Source organism: Elephas maximus, chromosome 1 (assembly GCF_024166365.1).
Source record: "Elephas maximus indicus isolate mEleMax1 chromosome 1, mEleMax1 primary haplotype, whole genome shotgun sequence".
In the NCBI taxonomy this organism is placed as follows: Eukaryota; Metazoa; Chordata; class Mammalia; order Proboscidea; family Elephantidae; genus Elephas; species Elephas maximus.
Window position 1 is genome coordinate 189884784 of NC_064819.1, and position 22367 is coordinate 189907150.

The following is a 22367-nucleotide window of genomic DNA, read 5'->3' on the forward strand; positions in this document are numbered from 1 at the left end:
AGATCTCTTTAAAGTGGTTAAAAGTAAGAATACCAGTTTGAGGACCCAAGCCATGATATTTTCAATCTCATATGCATGCGAAAGTTGGACGATGAAGAATGAAGACCAAAGAATTGATGCCTTTGAATCATGGTGTTGGTGAAGAATATTGAATATATCATGGACTGCCAGAAGACCGAACAAATCCGTCTGGGAGGAAGTACAGCCAGAGTGTTCCTTAGAAGTGAGGATGGCAAAACTTCATCTCATGTACTTTGGACATATTATCATAAGGGACAAGTTCCTGGAGAAGAACATCATGCTTGGTAAAGTAGAGGGTCAGCAAAAAATAAGACGACCCTCAAGGAGATGGATTGACACAGTGGCTAAAACAATGTGCTCTAACATAGCAACAATTGTGAGGATGGCCCAGAACCAGGCAGTGTTTGGTTCTGTTGTACACAGGGTTGTTATGAGTTGGAACTGACTCAAAGGCAACTAAGAACAGCAACGTGCCTACACTGAAGGAGCCTTGGTGGCATAGTGGTTAAGAACCTCGCTACTAACTGAAAGGTCAAACCCACCAGCTGCTGCATGGGAAAAAGATGTGGCAGCCTGCTTCCATAAAGATTTACAGCCTTGGGAACTATAGGGCAGTTTTGCTTTCTCCCATAGGGTGATTATGAGTCAGACTTGATTCTACAGCAACTATTTTTGTTGTTGTTGTTATGCCTACACTGGGAAGAAGCTCTGCTATAGGGTCACTCTGAGTTGGAATCCACTCAAGGGCAAAGGATATGCCTACACCTACCATTTTAGCTTTGAAATAAGCCGTGATGTGGTAAGTCCCTGAACCTTGATCAGATCTTATGCAAAATTTTCTTGAATATTCCTGGCCTGTTAGGTCTTTTATACAAAATCTTAGGCTCAACTGGTTCAGTTTCCAAAAAAATCTTTGATGGAATTTTTTTGGGAATTGCACTGAATTTATAATTTGGGGAGAACTAAATATTACGTCTTCCAATTCATGAACATGGTGGGGTTCTATTTACCAAGGTTTTTCTTACTGACTTTCAATGTTGTTTCCCATAAAGGGTTTCCACATTTTTGTGTACCTTATTTATTATTGTTGATGCTATTTTAATTATCTTTTTTTTTTTTAATTCATTTTCTAACTCTGCTATTGGTGTGTAGAAACACATTTTATTTTTGGCAAAGAAGCCAGATTGCCCAGCCCTCCTGCCCCACCTGCAGTTCCTTGGGCAAAAAAATTACCTCACTATTTTGTGGTTTGGATTCCTTCTCTGTATAATGGATGTAATAATATTAATTTTGCTTTGAGGATTAAATGAGAAAATCCATGTAAAATACTTAATATTACTTATTTTTTAGGCTTATTGTTATCCCAGCCGGTTTGACGAACACTTATTAATAATTTGACTGTAAATGCATTTGAATTTTTGTGTAAGCAAGCATATTTTCTTGAATTAGTTTCTTTCTAATCTTATACCTTTATTTTCCCTTTTTTTTTTTTTTACTCTTCTGTCTAGGACCTCCAGAACTATATTCAAAAGAAATTGTGATAGCAAACATTCTTGTTACATTTCTGTTTTTAATTTCAGATATGCTTTTCAGTTCTAGAATGTACATTTGTTCCTATTTTACCTATTGAATTTCTTCGTTGAACTTTTCCGTATTTTTATTTTACCCTCTTCTATTTTCTTTAAAAATTTTATATTAGGTATTAAGAGGTCATTTCCTTCTAATACTGGTATCTGGGCTTTCTACGGGACTCTTTTTATTCACTTTTTTCTCGTAATAATGGGTCACATTTTCCTGCTTTTTCTCATATCTTGTAAATTTTGATTTTGTGTCAGACATTGTAATGAAAGGACCATGGTAACTGGAATCAATAACATTTGAGTCCTTATCGTCTGTCAGGATGCTAAGGTGAGAAGTTGATCATTTTGCTCCAACTGGAAAATGAACTGAATTCCAGCTTTAGTTTCAGTTCACCTCTTCTTTCAAATATCTTGATGGCAATACCAGTGTTAACTGCTGGTCCTTCCCTCTGGCAAGACACTATCAAACATATTGAAATTGCAAAAGCTTTTCCAGTCAGTCTCCAACTTCCCATACTATCTATCACTCAGCAAAATTTCAATGGGGAAAACTGGGCAGAAAAATCAGATGTGCTTTTGGCTCCCCTCCAGACTCCAATCCATCACTCTAGGTCATATGACCTGAAAAGCTCTGCTGGTCTCTCCTGCCCCCTGCAGAGTCCCGTTGTCTACAGCAAGTCAAATTCTCTACCTGCCCATGCCTGGACTAGGCAAACCACCTCCAGGAGTAATGTGGTCACTGATCTGTGCTCACTAGGAAGGGTTCTTCCTTCTTTAGAAATTTCCTTTAGACGTCCAGTCTTTGATTGACTTTTAAAAAATTATTTTTCAGTTTATCTGGCTTATTCTCTTTGTTTTTTGTTGTTTTTTATAGTAAGAGCAATTATCTGCTTGACCTTCTATATCCAGAATTGGCAATCTGGTTGCTTTTAAGATCTTCCCTTTGTTCTTCAAGTTTGCTATCTTAAGACTAAATATGGATTTGTTTGTATGGATCTGCTTGCAATCCAAGGTGACTCCTAAATCTGAAAATAAATATTTTTCTTAAATTCTAGAAGTTTTGTAAAATATTAACTCACATCCTGTCTCTGACTTCTGGCTGGTTAGAACTGGGCAGACGTTTACATTCTATCCCCCATGATTCTTAAAACTTTCGTATTTTCCCTGTCTATTTCCTTGTAGTTTTTGCTCAAAGAATTCTTTGCATTCTTTGTAATGCTTTGAATCCTTAATCATTTTCTGAGATCTGTCATTTATACTGATTCTTTCTTCAGTTAGGTCTTTAGCCTCTCCATTAATTAGTTTTAAATTTCAGTGACCATTTTACTTCTAGCTTTATTTGGATGTTTTTCAAATCTGCTTGATCTTTTTCCAAGAAAATATTTTGTATTTTATATTCAACCTTTTGCTTCAGGCACTTTATATTCCTCTTTCTTAATCATTTTAAACTTTACATTTATTTATACCTAGTAATTTTACTGTCTGAAGTTTTTGGGTTCCAATTCTGCTTTTTCTGATTTCTATTAGCAGTTGCTCACAGTAACTTTTTGTTTGTTGGTTTTTAAAATTTTAGATTGTGAGGTGGGAATGGTGTGTGACTTGGGTTGAGAGTACAGAGTTCAAAAGATTTGTTTTGATGCTACTATTGTGCTCCAAGAGTATTACCTTTAATATCTCAACTTTGGAGATCATGCAGGTATTAAAAATTCAAGTCGCAAATGTGTGAGAGGAAAAGTCTGGTTAAATTTTGAGTGGAGACTTATTTTCCAACCATAAAAAAAGCCAGACAAATTTCCTTATCATCTCTCTTTTTCTGGTTTTGTATATTTCTTCCTAGTGTACCCTTTCACTGAGGTAGCCCTTATCTTTATTTTCTTGGCACTTGCCACCTCATAGGATGACAGACTTTGATTCTTGTCCTACATTTTTTTTTTTAAAAGAGCCCAGGCCCTTTGATTATGAAAACCAGAAAATGGCCCCAGGATTTCAACCTTACCAATACCCACTTCACACTCTGATTTTTTTCTTTCCATTTGCCCTTGGTCTGTTACTTTCTTGCAAGCATAGCAAACATTTTATTTTTCCAGAATTTATAGTTCCCACCCCACCTGACATTAAATAGTACCTCATTGCTTCCACTCCTTAGCTCCCGCAGTACCTTCTTATAGCAGACATTTACTGAGTACCCTCTCATTGCAGCTGTTAAAATCCAACCCTCTGGTTTAGGTACCTCCATGAAATATTTTAAAATTTCACAGACCAAAAGTGATTTCTCTCACTGTGTTATGTTATGTCCCGTTACATTTCTTAAGGATAGGACTATTCATCTTTCATGTAGTATATACTCAGAGTTGTTCATCAGGTAAATCTAGAAACTCTTAACCATGAGATATTTATATGACAAAACAAGGTTACAGCTAGAGTAGCAACAGACCCTATTTTAAATGCCCTTTATGTACTACCACACAAAGGTAGACATATAAACTAGTAAGCCAAAAGTTTAGATTTCAAGAAGCCTAAGGTGTCATAATCCTCTTAATAGTAACTTTCTGACATTTCTACTGACCTATATTTGAAGGATAACATGGTCAGCTGCTTTTTTTTTCCCTAAGCAAAAATAGTATGACTCAAGTATTGAAACTAGGAATGAGGCAACCAAACATTTGTGTTCGTTTTTCTGAAGTCACGTTTAGAAAACCTTTTCCTATGCCTCTGTAATTGTCCCCAGCATTAATATCCTTGATATTTTGTGTAACACATATAAGTGTTTGAACTCATTTTTCCCTTTGCTTTGAAGCAAACATGGAATTGGAGAACTTGTTATTTTATGGGAAAAAAATTTAGCATTGTCCCACCTTTAATACTGAAGAAACTCACGTTGAATGAAACATTGAATAAAATGTACTAAGACTATGGTGATTCTTATATGGGGCAGAATATTTTTATCAGAATTGTATTACTATTTTTTTAAGAAAGGGAATTTTTTCATATAGTATTTTGGTAGGAAAAAAAAATGCATCAATCAGTGAACAGAAATAGAAAAAAAAAAACGCTTGGAGGGCACAGCAGGTGTAAACTACCTTACTGACTGCATGAAAAACATTATCTGAGCTAAAGATCCATGGACTGAAGGCCTGGGGGGGTAGGGGGGGTAAGAGACACCACTTCAATTACCTTTGGGATCTAACCTCAGGAGTCACTTAGAAACAACCAAAAGGGTGAAAACTGCCTTCAAAACAATTCAATTTTCAGGACAGAAAATGGGCTTAGTTAATCCTCTAGTGCCAGCTTCTTTTTTACTGAGGAGGAAAGTAGGTCTGAGTATTATAGCCACCTAAATTGGAGTTGCTGAAAAATTAACACACTACACACTTTGTCTGAATTCATTTATTTATAGATAGAACACAGTCATTCAAAATCTTGGAACACAATATCAGTACAGACAAGGTTAGGGAATTACGTTCAATTGTTATATTCCACTTATATAATAAATATTTTAAAAGAGGCAAATGTAGTTTTTAAAAGCTTCATTAAGACTAGTAACACGTACAAGTAACTAAGAGTTTCTAAGTTAATTGTCATACTGCTTGATTTTCAGGCTGAAAGATTATAATAACACATACTTCATTTACATGGCAGCAAATACAAAAACATTTTAAACTCAAACTGTACAGCATACTGTAAGCAGTTTATTCCACAGCACTTTATCATTCACCTGGCCTGAGTTTCCAGGTAGAAAACATGCTGGCCACCAGCAACCTAAATCACATAAATTACCCACCACTAATGAGGTGCAAAGTCTAATATGCATGTGTTTTGAAAAGAAATTATTTTTGAATGCCAGAAAGAATGCTAGTTATTTCTGGCAGACTTGGAATTTCCCAGCTTAACCACTCATTAGCTGTACTAGCTATTTAAGTCTGCTTCAGTTTTCTCATTTTTAAAGTGAGAGAACTGGACTCAATTTTACCTAAGTATACCTACTGAAACCCAGTATTTTGCAGTTTCTTCCTGCCCAGTCAAAAGTTTACCACCTTTGTTTTTCAAAACTAACTTCCAAAGTCTTTTTAAGTAACTTACTTCTAACCCATGATTTTCCTTTTCAAAATTTTTGTCTAATCCTTTTGCATGTGTTTATAATGACTAAAGCAAAGTTCACTGTGTAGGTATGGAAAAAGGCCAGCCCTACCCAGGGAAGATTACAATCTAATTGGTATTAAACTTAGTACCCGCCATTGCCAATCCGACTTTCTTTGAAGGCTCTGTGCCTCAACCTTCATGCAAAACCTACACTGTCCATCAAACAATTCTCTACCTTTGTTTCTTTTCTTCAGATCAAGGGGAAAACCTGACAAGAATTTTCAGACAGCCAGCATTTAAGTGACTTGGTTATACAATCTTGGAATAGCGAAGTTATTTGTAGTCTCCTGTAAGGCAAGGCATCAGAATTTCAAAAGGCAGTCATACGTTTCCACTAATACTTTCTAAAACAGCTTAAGTTCTAACATAGTTTTAAAATCAACCTGTCAAGCAAGCAGTTTCGCTTTTAGTATAATTCCAGAGGTACACAGCAGTGGATAAACCTAAGAATGTACACCTTTCCTAACTCACCATCATATTCATAAAACTCTCCCCTACAATTCATTCAAACACACATATCAATGGGCTTGGCAAGAAAATAATGAATAAAATGGCAAGCCATAAAATCTAATTCATGCCAGACCAACACTGAAGAAGTTGCATGGGAAGCACGCACACACACACACACTCTTTACAAAAGTTGGGAATACTGCTAATTTCCAATAAGCAATGATCAAAGTGGGACTTTCATGCCAGAAGTCCCCGTCAGTCAAAGTCACGATTTGTAAGAACAAGTGGTGCCACCAGTGTCCAAACATAGAGCACGATGCCAATCCAACTGGAAGAAATTTTCACCCAGACAGCTGTCCAGTGACTTTTCATCTCACGAGAAGGCTCATACCTAATATTTAAGGAAAACAAAAAGGGGAGGGGTAGTGGTCATCTGTCATCAAGCTGCTAAGTAAACTTAACTTCATTATGTCAGGAGTATTCTATGTATACAATTTGTGGTAACAGGTACACAGCTCCTGATTCAAATCTGCAGCCTTGCTTTCCATATGTGAAGGTAAAAAAATCAATCATTTTCCTTACTGGAATGAAGTACACAGGCCTCTGAAACAGCTCTTTTACATAATACTCAGAGGCTTTTTATGTATTGCTAGATGAATTTTTATTTACTAGACAGCAGAGAAATGAAATGTGGCCTCTGGATAAATAAAATGTTACTATTAAGTCTTACCAGTCTTACTTTGTTTAAAAGACTTGTTCAAAGTGTATGTAACCCTTACCAAAGCCACCTTGTTCAAAGTGTATATAACCCTTACCCCACCTCCCCAAACATCTCAGATTTATGAGATAGGAAAGAAATGCACCCAAAACTTGGCTGATTAGTTAATAAAACATGGCAAAAATCTTTTTAATCTGAAGTCTTAAAATCTACTATTACCTAACAGCCAGAGGCTTAAATTTACTAAGAACTATTTGGATTCTTATAGCTAAATATGCTCCAGTGTAGAGACTTTCCAAAATACAGGTTTTCAAATATCAGTAAAGGCTGATCTCAGAGAAATGAGGTAAAAAATAATTTTTTTTCTCCCCTACATCTTTTGCTAGTACTGAAAGCCTTACTTCAGGGTAATCATGTATTAAAAACTATTAAAAACAAAAATGGCCAAACCATTTAGTTCAGTGTGAATCTTAAACCAAATCTTTCAGTAGTCATTTGGACAAAATCAAAGTTTTTAAAAAATGAAATATAAATTGCTACCTTCCTCTTGTCAGAAGATTATAGATTAATTTTGAAGTGATTAAAAAAAAGCATACAACTACAGTTTTGAAGAACTCTAAGAAGACATCTACATTACCGTATTCAAACCTCAATTTTAAAGTCTCCAGAACTTTAATGACAAAGTTCAAACAAAATAGAAGAAAGGCGGTATCTTTGACAGCATTATGTCAGGAACTGGCTATGGTAATAAAAATAAATAAAACATAAAATTAAACATGTTGTGTTGGATAAACGATCAACATGCATTTCTGTAAGAAAAGTGTTTCATAAATTTTTCTATTTTAATCTTTTCAAGATTTGGAACTATTTCAATGTTTCTGTTATTATTAAAGCAAGGAAATAAAGTTTCCTTTTCTCACACTGACCTCACTGTTCACTCAACTGTATGTTTTGAAATTCATCAGAGAATAAAAAGTACTTGTATCACATCATGTTTTGATGAAAAAGTCATCAAAATTCCCGCATCCAAATTTTCATGAAATGTCAGTACCTGTACCAGTTGGTAAGAGTCATCATGATATAAAGTGAAGCCAGGAAAAGCATGAAGTGAAAGAAGGAGTAGCTGTAAGTGACACCATCCCTTTCATTATCTACAGCTCGGTGAACATCATCTCCATCCTCCAGTGATCCATCACTTCTAGCTCCACCATCTTCTATTAATGTTGATTCATCACTTGTCAAAGTCAGTTTATTAACTTGACTATTGTTCGAAGTACGGATACTGTATGAAAGAGGGGGTTTAGGAAGAAAGAAGAAAGACATTTCCTTAAACGATTCATAAATGAACAGCTGGATTTCTTGTTAAAAGTTTTTAAAAATCTCATACTTTTCCTTACCTTGAATAAAACACACACAATAAAAAGAGGATTAGTCCTATAATTCCTTGAGCATGCCACCACTGGACAGACTGCCCATCCTTTGGAATAGTGCTTGTTGTATTGTAGCCAATTATGCTTAGCAGACTTGGGTTGCAGGTTGTTTCTATGACAAAAAAATTAAGATCAAATTAAAATGTTAGAATAATATGGAAAATAATTTGTTTTTCAGGGCATAAATGGAGTTCTTTTTAACTTTTTACCAAAAATAACCTTGCACATCCAAAAAGTTTTGTAAGAAAGGTCACAAGTGTAACAAAAAATATATGAAAACAATTTTTAATTATTAATAATGAGAACTTTTCAAAGTTTTACAGTGCTAATCTTATAGCAGAGCTTGAAAAAGTTAAATCATTTAATTTTCAACCTTGTGCAGTAGTACATAACCTCGTCATAGATAAGGAAAGAACCCTAATAGTGCAGTGGTTAAGTGCTCAGCAGTTAACTGAAACGTGGGCAGAAACAGATAAAACAGGTGAAATTTAGATAAAGTTGGTAAAATTCTAATAGAGTTAGGAATGAAAATTCAGATGCCCCAAACCACAATGTGCTGGCTTTTCTACTACATATTCTGAGATTACAATACTTAGTGAAGTTTACTAATTTGCCGAAGTACATGGTTATAAGCAGCAAGACAACTTACACACAAAAAAACCAAAATTATCAGAATCCCAGCAAATGCTTTTTGTAAACAACCAAGTAAGGCATAATTAAAAAAAAAAAAACCTAATGCTTATTCAGTTTTCTTTACTCATTTGTAAGAAAGACTTAAAATAGGGTTGGTATTCACCAAAGTGGCCAAAAAATATTTTTTCCTCCCACAAAGGCAGATATGTCAATCACAATCTTATTAATGAAAATGCCTTTTATCTTAAAACCAATCAGATAAAGCTAATCTCCAAAGCAAATTAAAAATAATTCTTTTCTAAACACTCAGTGGGAAAAAACACTAACGAAGCTTTCTCTAATACACTAAAATCTTTCTCCAACTAGTGATACAGCATGTGAAGAGTTTATAAACTCAATGATATTAGATTCAGATAAATTTATTTTTAAAAAATAGTAATTAATTTCTCATGAATTTCTCTGCCCTCAAATGACATACTTGGTTTCTCTTCCCATGGAATGCAATGTAACAGGCCTATAATAAGCCGAATTATCCTATACAACAGCAAGGCAGTTACAGACAAAAAGAATAATAATGACAAAATGATACTGCTTATAACTGAATAACAAACATTTGAACAGCTTGTAGTTCTTTCTATATATAACTATTTTATGCGGTGTGCAAAACAGATATAACTCTTGTAATTTTCAAATAACTTCTTACAGCCTTCTTGTAATTACCAGCAAAGGAAAGCACTAAATGAAATAGTTAATACATCAAAGATGAAAGCGGTATTATTCCCACCTTTTTTAATCCTCTAAATTTTTTTTTTTTTTAAGAGCTTAATTTTTAAATACCTTAACCTTATGAACAATTATCTTTGAAAAAAGAAAAAGAAAACCACAGGAGTCACTGAAAAAGAAATAAAACAAAGAGCATACCTGGTTCATTGGTCATAGCAGACCATGTCAAATACATTGTGTAGACTGTAATTACCGAAGACTGTAACAAACCAGATCTTGGTTGTGACTCCTACAGAAAAAAATTAAGCAACACAGATAAATATTCTGCCATCATTTAAGATTTATAAAAATTTACAAACATAGAGGCTTCAAAAAAAAACTAACTATATAAAGAGCATACTTGGATTTTGGGCAGGATAGACATCACAGAAGCACCAATGCAGAGGAGCATGTTCACACTGATGAATGCCTTATTCTCTGCACAACTGTCTGGATGAGTGTAGTACACAAAGAACAGGACTACAGCAACTAAAGACAGCAGATAATTCAGAGCTGTAGCTGATAACAACGCTGGGAAAAAAATATAATTGGACAATTAGACTTTGTCAGAAATATTAGGAATTAGGCATACAGAGCTTATTTTAAAAAACAATGTCATTTTATTTAAAATATATATATATATGTTTTTTAAGCAACTAACATCACCAGCATTACACAGGCTATAAAAGCAGGGAAGAAAACTAACTCTAAACTTTATCACTGAAGAATCTCATAGCCTTTACACATTGCTCACTACTGTATTATCAAGAAAAGTAAGTTAGTAACATACTAATAGGACTTACATTACCAGTAAAATCTACGTTATAGCTTACAAAACACTTTCACATACATTAGCCATTATTTAAAAAAAGGAAAAATAACTAGGAGTATTACTCAAGGTTTTTATAAAGAAGCAATCATTCAATTAAACAAGGGCAATTAAGAAACATAAAATTTTGATTTTCATTGGTAAATGTTAAGCCTGCAAAACAATGCTATTATTCCTCAACTAAAATTACGCAAGGCTAAGTCATCACTGCTTAATAAGACAACCTAACCTCCTTCTATGTAAATTCCAACATATATGTTTCAGTCTTTGTGGTAACATCTGGATTTAGAGATCTGATAACATCTAGACTTGCCTCAGTGAGGAGATCTAACAAATAGTTAATTCCTACAATGTTCCAGCCCTGTTGATACAACAGGAAGCAAAACAAGACAGAAGCCCCCGCGTTAGACCTTGCATTAAAGAATGATGTATTCTATATAAGTAAATTTTCTAAACAACGAAACTTATTTCTCTGAGCACCAACCTCTTTTTACTTCAACCACTGAGACCAAACATCACTAACTAGGTTTTTATGAGACATATAAGGCCAGCAGATATGTTGGATTTGGAGTACACTCTGACTTAAAAATTTTGTTTTAGCTGAAACTCAGAACATTTTACATGAAGTCCCGATTTCTAGCTTCTTATGAAAAAATCAGAAAAATCAAGCAAAACAGGGTCCACATTCTCACAAAGCAACTATTAGGTGGAGCTGAGCAGCAGCTGTGCACTTGAGATGGGCCATTCACACCCTCCAATTCATCACAGTCCTTACTACTTACACAAGGACTAAATATACACTTAATCCTGGTCCTCCTCCCCTCATTTTTGTTACGTGCTTGACCCCTATTAAACATTTGAGTTTTGATCCCTGTTTTAGAAAATAACCATAGGACACAAGCTTATCATTATAAACAAATAATTATACTACTATAGGAATTGCCTTAGGTGGTACTGATAAACATAAAGAGATCCTTTGCACTTACAGAAGATGTCTCAGAGTTGCTTTTTATATTTTTTGTCTGCTTGTGTTTATGAACTACATCACTACATGTTTATCTATTTCTAGCAGTGCTTGTCCCTTTAATATTTTACTGTTAATTAACCTACTTTAGGCTAGGTAATCAGACTTAAGAAATTTATCCAAAATAAAAATGGGCAATGAAAAACTATAAAATGTACACACTTTTAACAATAGATTCTGGAACACCTATTTTAACTATTCAGGTTCTTTTTGGATTTCCTGGTTCTTGAATATGTTAACAGGCCTGCCAAAAGATCTCTCAACAAGTTGTTAACACAGTGTGACACAATGCCACGCACAAACTTTTATACTGAAAACCTGTTCAAAGGAAATTAGATCATACTCTAAGTGATTTCCCTACAGTCCACATATCTGCTCTCACCTTCAAAGTTCAAGTATCTTGAAGATATTCTGGGAGATAGAAGCTTACCTGCATACCAACATCTCGAATTCCCTTCTTCCATTTTTTCAACCCAGGATTCATTCCATGAATGGGCAAAATCAATAAGTAAGACTAGCTGTATGAGGATGAAGCAAAAGGCACCGGCCATACCCACAAAAAACCACACTGAAAGAAAAAAGGCATACATACAAGTGGCTGGTTCAGTTTTTATTTCCTTTTCAGTCACAGTACACAAAAAGGAAAACAAAATTTTATATAAACAATTTTGCCAACTAGGAAATAAAAAGAAAAAACAAGTATTGTTATAATTCCAAGCAGACATTATTTTAGTTTCTTATAAAAATCAACATCACAAATTAAAAAAAAAAAAATTCTTACCAGTTGTAAAAGTTCCTTCTGGAATAAAGAATGCCCCAATAATAATCGCTATCGCTGCAGCAAATTTAAAGAACCAGAATCTAAAACAAAAAGAGATACAATTTTTTAATTAATAAATATTACTCAACAATTTCATATATGAAATCTTTTAGGGGCATCTTAAAGGACAGCTATACTTTACGTGATTATTCTTTTTCAAGGTATCTATCCTGAAGACGGGAAGACTTATGTAAACTGCTTTTGAGATACTTTTAGAAATGGACTTGTCATTGATTCAATATGATGTTAAAATAAAAACACATTCCATTGCGCCGGTTTATTTTACGTAATAAATGGAGTAATATGTAAAAGTATAAGGAATAATGTAAAGATATTGAAATATTGTTTAAAAACAAAACACATGATAAATGCCTCCATTCAAAACTGATAAAAACTTAAAACAATCATTGACTGAAAGGACAAAATCACATGAAATCAACCTGTTCCAGTGATATTTTTTTCATTGATATTTATATTCCACTTGTTCATTCTTCCCGTCTTTGGTAGCATATGTAATAGATAAGTCATAACAGATAAAACTTAAGAATATTTTCTTATTTGTGGGGAAAAAAATTTAAAATTAGGTAACATTCCAATCACCAGGATCAGAAGTGGTGTTTGTATTAAGTGAGACTGACGATAGGACCCTGAAGTTTCTTTTTAGGTTGTCCAGTACAACCAACAAGTTAGAAAATCAATCTCCCTGGTTAGTAATACAGTTTTTCATTTTGCTGTACTAAAGGTCTAGGGAACTGAACTCAGTTCTGTGTAGTGGGGCTGGTCCACCTAAAGTTGAGAGGAGGAGGAGGGGGAATAGCTCCTCATTAACAGTCACAATTAATAGTCACAAACGTGGAAGATCTTCCTAGGATGAAAATACAAAACATTCTGAATCAGATATTATGCCAATAAATGACTGAATAATATTTGTATTTCCCAAGTGTGACATTCTCTAGCAGAAACAAGATGATTTTCTTACCCTAGCATTCATTAATGGACAAAATAATTCTGCAAATTATGTAAGTTTACTTTACTGTAAGTTTCTGTAGATAAGACTCAAAATTACTGAGAAGAGGCTACTCAGACTTCAAAACTTACCCATTATGCACTGCAGCTCTAGGATCACTGCTGCTCTTCACTTTGATCATTAGCAATGAGAGGAGAAGATAGAACATAGCCAAGCCAAAGCACAAACGATATACAGCTTTATAGCCAACCAGAATATTACAAGGGACCACACCTTTCTCATTCTCACAAAATCCAGGAATCTAGAAAAACAAGAGTTTATCATTCATAATTTTTTCAGCAAGTAAAAACTAAAATTCTGTGCAATAAAATCTTTTTTAGTAAAGATTTGGAAAATTGAAGTTCGCTTTATAATAAATATGTTATCAAGTTAAGTCTGGTAAGTTTTAATCAACTAAAAAAAAAAAAAAAGAGTTAAACATCCATGTGAGCAAATGATAAATTACCAATGACATTGCTAAACTGTTTATGTAAATGTTTATTTTGACTTGGGAACTTATTCTAAATTTTTAGAACTTGCATTCTACTGTCATATACTGAGTTACATGTGTAAGAGAGAAAAACGAAAATAAAAGCTTAAAGAATCAGAGTAATTAAGCCTGTCCCTGAGTATTAAAGAGAATAATAATGACTTTTCAAAGCTAATGCTACTTTAACCCATTTTTCTGTTTCAGCTCCTTCTTCTGAAAGTGCTATTTTTAATCATGAATGGATTTGGCATACCAAGCCAACAATGGTTTTGTTTTTTAACTCACAGTCTTGAAAGAGACTGATAAACATTTCAGAAAATCACACTGGAATCAGAGGGCAAAACCTATTTTTAAGTGAAGTAAGTGGCAGTATTGGTCAGAACATCATACATTATTTTGATATGTATTACAATGGATTATTTCTTTTAGGCAATATTGAAGCAAACCAATATACTAACATATAACTTAATTTGCTCTTTGAAAACCAAGAATTTAAACTGTATTTAGGTATAACATTAAGTGTTACTTTTTTTTTTCCGCTACTTCCTACAAAGTCTATAAACCCTTTCTCAATCTCACTTAAATCTACCTTCCTGACCCAATTTCAAGCTCATGGCAATATGGACTTACCCATACTCACCTGTACATGTACTCACTAAAACCAAAAAACCAAACCGAGTGCTGTCAAGTCGATTCCGACTCATAGCGACCCTACAGGACAGAGTAGAACTGCCCCATAGAGTTTCCAAGGAGCGCCTGGCAGATCCAAACCGCCGACCCTTTGGTTAGCAGCTGCGGCACTTAACCACTATGCCACCAGGGTCTCCATGTACTCACTAGCATCCTTAATTATCCTGTTTGCTTGTATGTGGGCATCACACCACCTTGCAAACTCCCAGTACTAAACACTAAATTAATTCAACCATCTGTATCAGTTAGGTTAACTTGGTACAGTAATGAATAAACCCCATACTTCAATGGCTTAAGACAGTAAAGATGTATTTTTGCACGTTACATGTACAGCATTGATCCTGAGTAGTCACTCAGGAATCTGGGCTGATGGAGAAGCTACTATCTCGAGATGATGTCTAGGTTGTGATAGAAAGAAAAAGAGGCCCTACGTCAGAAGTAGAAGCTAACGTGTATCATTTCACTTACAGCTCACCGACTAGAACTAGTGACATGGCCCTACACATCACCAGCAATTCTTTGATGACCTCAGAAAGCAGAGAAGCAGAAATACTTGATGATAAGAACATCTACCAATCACATTTTTCATAAACATGATCAACTGGATTCATGACAAAACCATGTTAACACCTTTTGGCATGTCTTTTGCTTAAACCTAGGACTTGAAGAACATTTACTGAGCACCTACATATGCCCTGTACCAAGTTACTACTTTCACAATCACAATAATCAGTTCCCAAACTTTTACCACTTATCCCTAGGCCAAGAACAAGCAGATGATCATGCTTTCCACTTTAATAAGATGAGATCATCTGACATAAATACTCTCCCAACCTCAAGTTCTCTGTATTTATCATTCATATTTACTTGAAGGAAAACTTCTCTACTCTTGATCACCTTCTCTCACAGATCAGATCTCTGTCTTTTTTGATTGACTACTCTTACAATACAGACCTCTTTATTCTTCCCCATCTGAAAAATTCCTTACGTAACCCAGTTTCCCTCTAAAGCTACCATGTTCATTACAAAATTCTTCAAATTTGCAGTTCTTACCCATTGGATACATTTCTTCATGGCCATTTGATTCTCCCTCCCACTCCTTCCAGCCCCAGGACTCTTAAAAAAAAAAAAAAAGAAACCCTCTTGTTCAGTACTCTAGTCATATACTAAGGAGCCCTGGTGGTACAATGATTAAGCACTTGGCTACTAAATCAAAGGTTGGTGGCTCCATGGGAGAAAGATCTAGAGATCTGCTCCCATAAAGATTACAGCCTAGAAAACCCTACAGGGCAGTTCTACTGTCACATGGGGTTACTATAAGTCAAAAATCGTCTCAATGGCAGCTAACAACAACAGTCATTCACTAGTTGCAAAATTCAAAGGTTACTTCTTAATCCTCATATTCCTTGGTATCTTTTTATACACATTCTCCTGGCATTCTTAAAACTCTTCTTAAGACTTGCACAACAGAACATTCTCTTTATTCTCCTCCTTTTCTCACTGCGCTTTTGGAGCTTCCCCTTTCTTTACCCCTTTCAGCTCCGCTCACTCTAAATGCTGCCATGGTTTCAAATTTCATCTTTATGTTTATTTAAATATAAACCCACTAGACAGTCTCTATCTCTTTTGAGTTACACTCACATTGTCTGCTTCCTGCTTGATACGTATATATGTAATGCAGTACCCCCCAAGCCAACATGCTACAAATGAAATATATTCCATTTTCACCATCTCCTTCCACTCCTCTCAGTCCCTGGAAAAAAATTAAAACAAACCAACAAATCAAACAAACAAAAAAAAGTCTTATTTTCCTTTCTGGGTTAACAGCAGTAATCTCCCCCCAGTTGTCTAGGATCAGAACCTGCTTATTTGTGATTTCATTACTGCTAACATTTAATTGTCAGACACAGTCAAGTCTTATGTCCATAAAACCTATTTCAGGCCCTCCACACTTCTTGGTATACCACTGCAACAGCCTCCATACTTATCTACTTGACTTTTAGTCTTTCTTAATTATCAGATCAATCTTCCTAAAGCACTGATACTCTGCTCAAAAAGCTCTGATAGCTCTCTATTGTCTAAAAAAGGGGAAAATCCATAGCAAGACATACAAGGCCCTCCACAATCTGATCCTCCCCTTACTTTCTAGCTTTATCTCCATTATTGTTATTGTTAGGTGCTGTTGAGTCAGTTCTGACTCATAGCAACCCTATGCACAACCGAATGCAACACTGCCCAGTCCTGTGCCATCCTCACAATAGTTGCCACACTTGAGCCCATCGTTGCAGCCACTTTGTCAATCCATTCTACTTCCCCATTTTCAGTCTCTACATATGAGAAGTTTACTTATTCTTAATAAGTCACCCTTAGTATCCCCTTCTCCATAAGCCCACTGAAATTCTGACGTTTACCTGGTTAGAATTACTTTTTTCCTCATATACTATGATAGTACATTTTCTGTACCAAAATCACACAACTTAACAGGCTGCTTTATACTGTTTTTGCTGGTTTTTCCTAAAAGATTATAAACTACTAAAAATGAGATTTACATGTTCTTACTTTGCACATTATTCTATTTCCAATATACAAACTATACAATTTTATGCATATATATACTACACCTTCAGGGAATCATTAAGTAAGAAAAAAGACTGACCTTATTCAGCTGTTCTTCCATTCCTGGTATCAACATTACACAAGCTACACACACTCCAACCAGCAAGAAAAGTGCATAGATCAACCTAGTTACAGTGGAATTGTTTCCACTAGGGCAGCATCGGCACAGCAAACATGGGGCACTGCCACACAGACATGGTATCTAGGAAAAACAGTATTATTAAAAATCAGTACAGTTTAAAATGATACAATGAAAGTTTAATTTTCACAAAAGGAAAAAAAAGGACTGAAATTATAGTCAAAAAAAGAAGCTCTTGCGCTCTATATAAACCAAAGTAAATAAAATTAGTTAAAACAAAGGGGGAAAAAAATCACCAGCAGCAATCAAAGTTAAGAAGAGAAATAAAATATTCATGAATAGCAAGCTGCTAAGCCAACCTCCAGCCTCCAGAAATCATATTGGCAAGTCCACAAAATACTAAGAATTCTCAAATACCCCCAAGGAGGAGAAGTGCATTGTTATCTTTATCTTTTCCCTCTTCTGACATGGATGTAGTGATAATGGTGAAAACTAATACTCCTGTCATTAGTTGCCATGGAGTCAATTTTAATAATTAACAAATAAATAATAAACAGTAGAAGCATGTTTAGAAATACAGAAGTAAATAAACACGGACTAAAGACACACTGACACAGAAATAGAAATGGAGCGGTATACTGTTTTTCATAATAAGCCACAGAGAACTATGCGCATATGTAATTTTTTATTAAAAAAATGAAAAATTACAAAATTAACAAGAGCCGTGATTTTTTTTGGGGGGGTGACATAAAAGGATGCGTGAATCCTAATTTTTCATAGTAAATCTAAAATTAAAATGCCCTTAAAAACTTGCTCCAATTTCAATGTTTATACAATCTTTTTCTTAAATCCAGAGCAGGATATCTCAACCGTGGCACTATCGACATTTTGGGCCAAATAATTCTTTTCTTTATTGGGGGGCTGTCCTATGTACTGTGAATGTTTAGCAGCATCCCTGGCCTCTACTCATTAGATGCTAGTAGCACTTCCCACCCCTAGAGTGACAACCCCAAATGTTTCCAGACATTACCAAACATCCCCTGGGGTGCAAAACTGTGCCTAGTGGACAACCACTGCTATGGGATCACCTCTTTAGAGGAATCTTCTTAGGAATCTCTCCTGATGAAGAAACACTGATTTAACATTTAGCAGTTCTTTTAGTTTTATCTTTTTCTTTTGTTAAATGCAAGAAAAATTAAAGGCTTTGCTTAAAAGTACGTTTAGTATCTTACCATTCCTACAAAAGTATTTTTGTTTTATTCATCCATTTGTACATACATGCACTGAGAGAGAAAGAATGTTACTGGTGGTGGAATTCTGTGTGACATTTTTACTTTCTCAGCACTCTGCCTTGCTTGACTATTCATAGCTGCTATGAATCACTTCTACAAAAAAAAAAGGCATTGTATTAAAAAATAAAATCTACCAAAGGCTGGCACAAAATAGGTACTCAGTAATCACTAACTCTTTCTTCTTAACTACATTAAATATCTTGGGCAAAGAAATGATAGTTATTGTACATGACATTATTAATAAAAGATCTAATTATTATTATTAATAAAAACCAATTCTATTCACTAACAATTTTTGTGACTGGAATGGGGGAAAAGCGTGTAAGTAGATATAAGCTGCTGGAAATATAGTTACAGGCATGAGGTGGGAGGGCCACAGATGTTTATGGTAGTGTTTAATCACCAATCAAAAAGACAGCCATGAAAGAATCAGTATCAATAGTGTCATAAGTCAAGGATTATGATTAACCTAATTCTGGACCTCCTGACAGCCAAAGAAAAAGAAAAACAATTCGACAATTTAACACTGCGATTTCTACACAGTAGTGTGACATGTGATTTTTGCTTTCTCTTTTACATTTTTTCATAGTTCATAAATTTTCTACGATTGTTTTATAAATTAGAACAAAAACTTTTACAATAAGTGATCAAGCTGTAGACACTTCAGCTAAGGGAAGAATGAGATAGTTTTTTTGTTCTTTTTTTTTTAAATATATATAATTTTAGCATGGCTGATCTAACTTAATGATCTGAATGCTACTTTTGAAAATTTGAACAGATTTTAAATTCACCGAAACCTCTAAGTAAATGAGCATAGTGATTGTTAAGAATTTGAGAAATTGATTTGTATATCAAAAGGGCAAATTTTCCTTCCTCCTGTTATCTACCTGTACTAAAATTTAGGAAAAGAGAGACAGAAAAGCTAGGAGGCCAAGGTTGCTCATGACTGCTCTAGATCACTATGGCCAGTCTAGGAATTGATTTCATAGTATGCAATCTGGGTCATCTTTTTCCCCTTCCATCCTTATGCCTCTATCTGCCAGAGGTCTAATTATTAGAAGATCAGCCCCTTATTACTAAAAACCGCTTGCCTTCGACTCATAGTGACCCCACGTGTGTAAGAGTAGAACTATGCTCCACAGGGTTTTCAACAGTTGATTTTTATCATATCACCAGGCATTTCTTCCAAGGTACCTTTGGGCGGACTTGAGCTGAGGTTGTTAACTGTTTGCACCATCCAAGGAACCTTAATAAACATACAAGTATTACAAAACACATGATTGTCATAAGATTGTTCTCATTTTCTAATATACCTTGATACTAACAGAGTGACTAAACAGCAGCGGTAACTGTGTCACCAACATTCTTCTAGTCAATAAATGTGGCAATTTAGGTTGTGAAAACATTAGTAGGGATATTATTTTCTCCATGGTGTTCATTAAAGCTATTTTCTTCCTGATTTAAAACATATAAACAAAAATCCTTAAACATTTTCTATTTTATTGTAATTGTCAAGGAATAAAAAGGGTTGCTCGTCACTGATCTGGAAGTTGAAAATAAAATGGAAAATATGTATTCCTCCTTATAAATTTCTACTACATACAAAGCACTGCAGCATGTCCACTTTATAAGTGGACAAAATCTTGACATTAAAAATGAACCATTACACAAAATCTTCCAGAAAAATCAATGAAACTAATCTTATGACAATCATTTATTATCTTGAGGTAATTTTATATTTATTATATCTACCAGCCTCTTCTTGGAAACCCTATGGGGCAGTTCTACACCGTCCTATATAGGGTCACTGAGTCGGAAATGACTCAAGGGCAAAGGGTTTATATTAAGGACGCCTGTTTTGTAAAAAGTCAATTAACAGTCAATTTGACCTATCGGTTCCACTCAAGTAGATGCACTAATGTTTTATTGAGATAAAATATATCAGGTTTCCACACCCAGCTGCAAAATAATAATAATAATAATCGAGAGAATGGCCTGGGGTTGGAATAACAACCTACACACATTATTTTATTAAATTTTAACATTAATAGTTCAAGCTACATCAAAATCTTTTTGAAAAAAGAGGAGGCATGTAAAATAAAACGGTGGCTAAGATATATAACGGATTTGGGAAATCAGAAAAGCAAATGTTAGATATGGAATTCAGAAATCACAGATTAAAGAAACATGATTTGAACCCAAATAACTCGCCCCAAAATTACAGATATCTTTATTAACTATAACGGAAGGGGGAATACCAAACCAAACCAAATCTATTGCTGTCAAGTCTATTCCGACTGTAGAGGACAGAGTAGAACTGCCCCATAGTTTCCAAGGAGCTCCTGGTGGATTTGAACGCCGACCTTTTGGTTAGCAGCCCTAGCACTTAACCACTATGCCACCAGGGTTTCCTGGTTATCTTAAAATAAACTGCTACACCAATCAAGAAATCTTGCCACTGTAATAAAAAATTGTTTCACTTTAAGAACTCTATTCAACTAATATGCATGAAATTGGACATTACGCAAGCATGTTTTACTTCAAAACGGTATTACTACATCAATATTACTCCCAGACTGGTCCAAATAACGAATAAAAAAACCAAATCCACTGCCGTCGAGTCGATTCCGACTCATAGCGACCCTATAGGGCAGAGCAGAACTGACCGACAGGGTTTCCAAGGAGCGCCCGGAGGATTCGAACTGCCGATCTCTTGGTTAGCAGCCAAAGCACTTAACCACTACGCCACCAGGGTTTCCAAATAATGAATAAATAAGTCGAAACTGCTAGCACGACAGAACAAAGAGGCCGACAGGCTTCCATGGATGACAGTGCTGCAGCCTGAGGCCGTTGGGAAGATGCGACGAAAAGAGATGGGTTACCCCCCAGAAGGAAGGGGCAGAAGACATTTGTAAAGAAGACCTAGTCAGACACAAGAACAAGGGCCTGGGAGAATGGCGAGCGCCACTCTCGGGGGCGGGGGGGAGGGGACTGCAGCTCTCTTCACCTCTTCCATCGGGGTTATCTTCCCATCTTCACTGTACCTTACCGCCACCCCGGCCAATTTTTCGCAACTCCCAGAGCCGACTCGAAGTGATCAAGGGAGAGTAGGAGAAACGAAACAGCACTCCCTGTTGGGTGGGGTCTGAGCCCGTTCTTGCTCAATCTTCCTTGCATCCCTTTCTTTTCCTCCTCTCAAACTAGCTCTCTGGAAGCCACAAAAAGGAACCTTACCCAGCTCGCCATGGAGCAGAGCCCCAGGACGCTCCCCATCTCCACAACGTCGCAACAACAGCTGGACCCGACAAGATGGAGACAGCGCCTTTCTTGCCTTTTGGGGTTATTTACTATACGCGAGCCACTTCCGGCGCAGAACTCGCCCCGCCGCCGTGGGCGCGTCACTTCCTTCGAGGCGTGGATGGGGTGTGGTAGGGGTGGGGGAGGGTGTTGCGCTGTGGTTACTCGTGCGCGTACTAGGACACTTAGACTGGTCCTTCCATGGGGCATCGTATCCAAGCCGACCGCCAGCCCAAAGCGTCTGGCTACCGCCGGGTTGGCCGCAGTTTGACAAATTAAGAAAACGATCAGAGGAAAACCCATCTCACCATTTGTTTGCATTTGGGCATTAATAGAAGATAAAGCTGAGATGGTGGTTGGTGTCTTCTTTGACCCCATCAGAACCTCTATTCTCTTACAGCTCTTTGGGGATTGCTTTCTTTTTCTCGGTGTTGTCTGTCCCACTTTCTCCACATATTTCCCGTTTTCCCCCTTTTACATCTATTTTGCC

At 35.7% G+C, this 22367-nt stretch overlaps 1 protein-coding gene across 1 annotated transcript; it reads right to left on the reverse strand.

Moving 5' to 3' along the window:
* Nucleotides 1-4973: 4973 nt before the first annotated feature.
* SERINC1 (serine incorporator 1) lies at nucleotides 4974-21933 on the reverse strand. The gene is made up of 10 exons (XM_049900092.1): nucleotides 21815-21933; nucleotides 17250-17411; nucleotides 13506-13675; nucleotides 12369-12448; nucleotides 12018-12155; nucleotides 10096-10265; nucleotides 9894-9984; nucleotides 8307-8451; nucleotides 7961-8191; nucleotides 4974-6582 (listed from the first exon to the last, which is right to left on the reverse strand). The coding sequence occupies exons 1-10, from the start codon at nucleotides 21851-21853 to the stop codon at nucleotides 6447-6449; spliced, it is 1362 nt and encodes a 453-aa protein (XP_049756049.1). The 5' UTR covers nucleotides 21854-21933; the 3' UTR covers nucleotides 4974-6446.
* Between the last annotated feature and the right edge of the window lie 434 nt (nucleotides 21934-22367).

Excerpts from the sequence above, each read along its gene's own strand:
- SERINC1 (XM_049900092.1), bottom strand. The coding sequence starts at position 21,853 with ATGGGGAGCGTCCTGGGGCTCTGCTCCATGGCGAGCTGG. Across the intron at positions 9,985-10,095 it reads CTATCCTGCCCAAAATCCAA|GAGTCACAACCAAGATCTGG; the intron begins GTATGCTCTTTA and ends TTTTTTCTGTAG. Across the intron at positions 6,583-7,960 it reads ACTCTTACCAACTGGTACAG|GTATGAGCCTTCTCGTGAGA; the intron begins GTACTGACATTT and ends CTTAAATATTAG.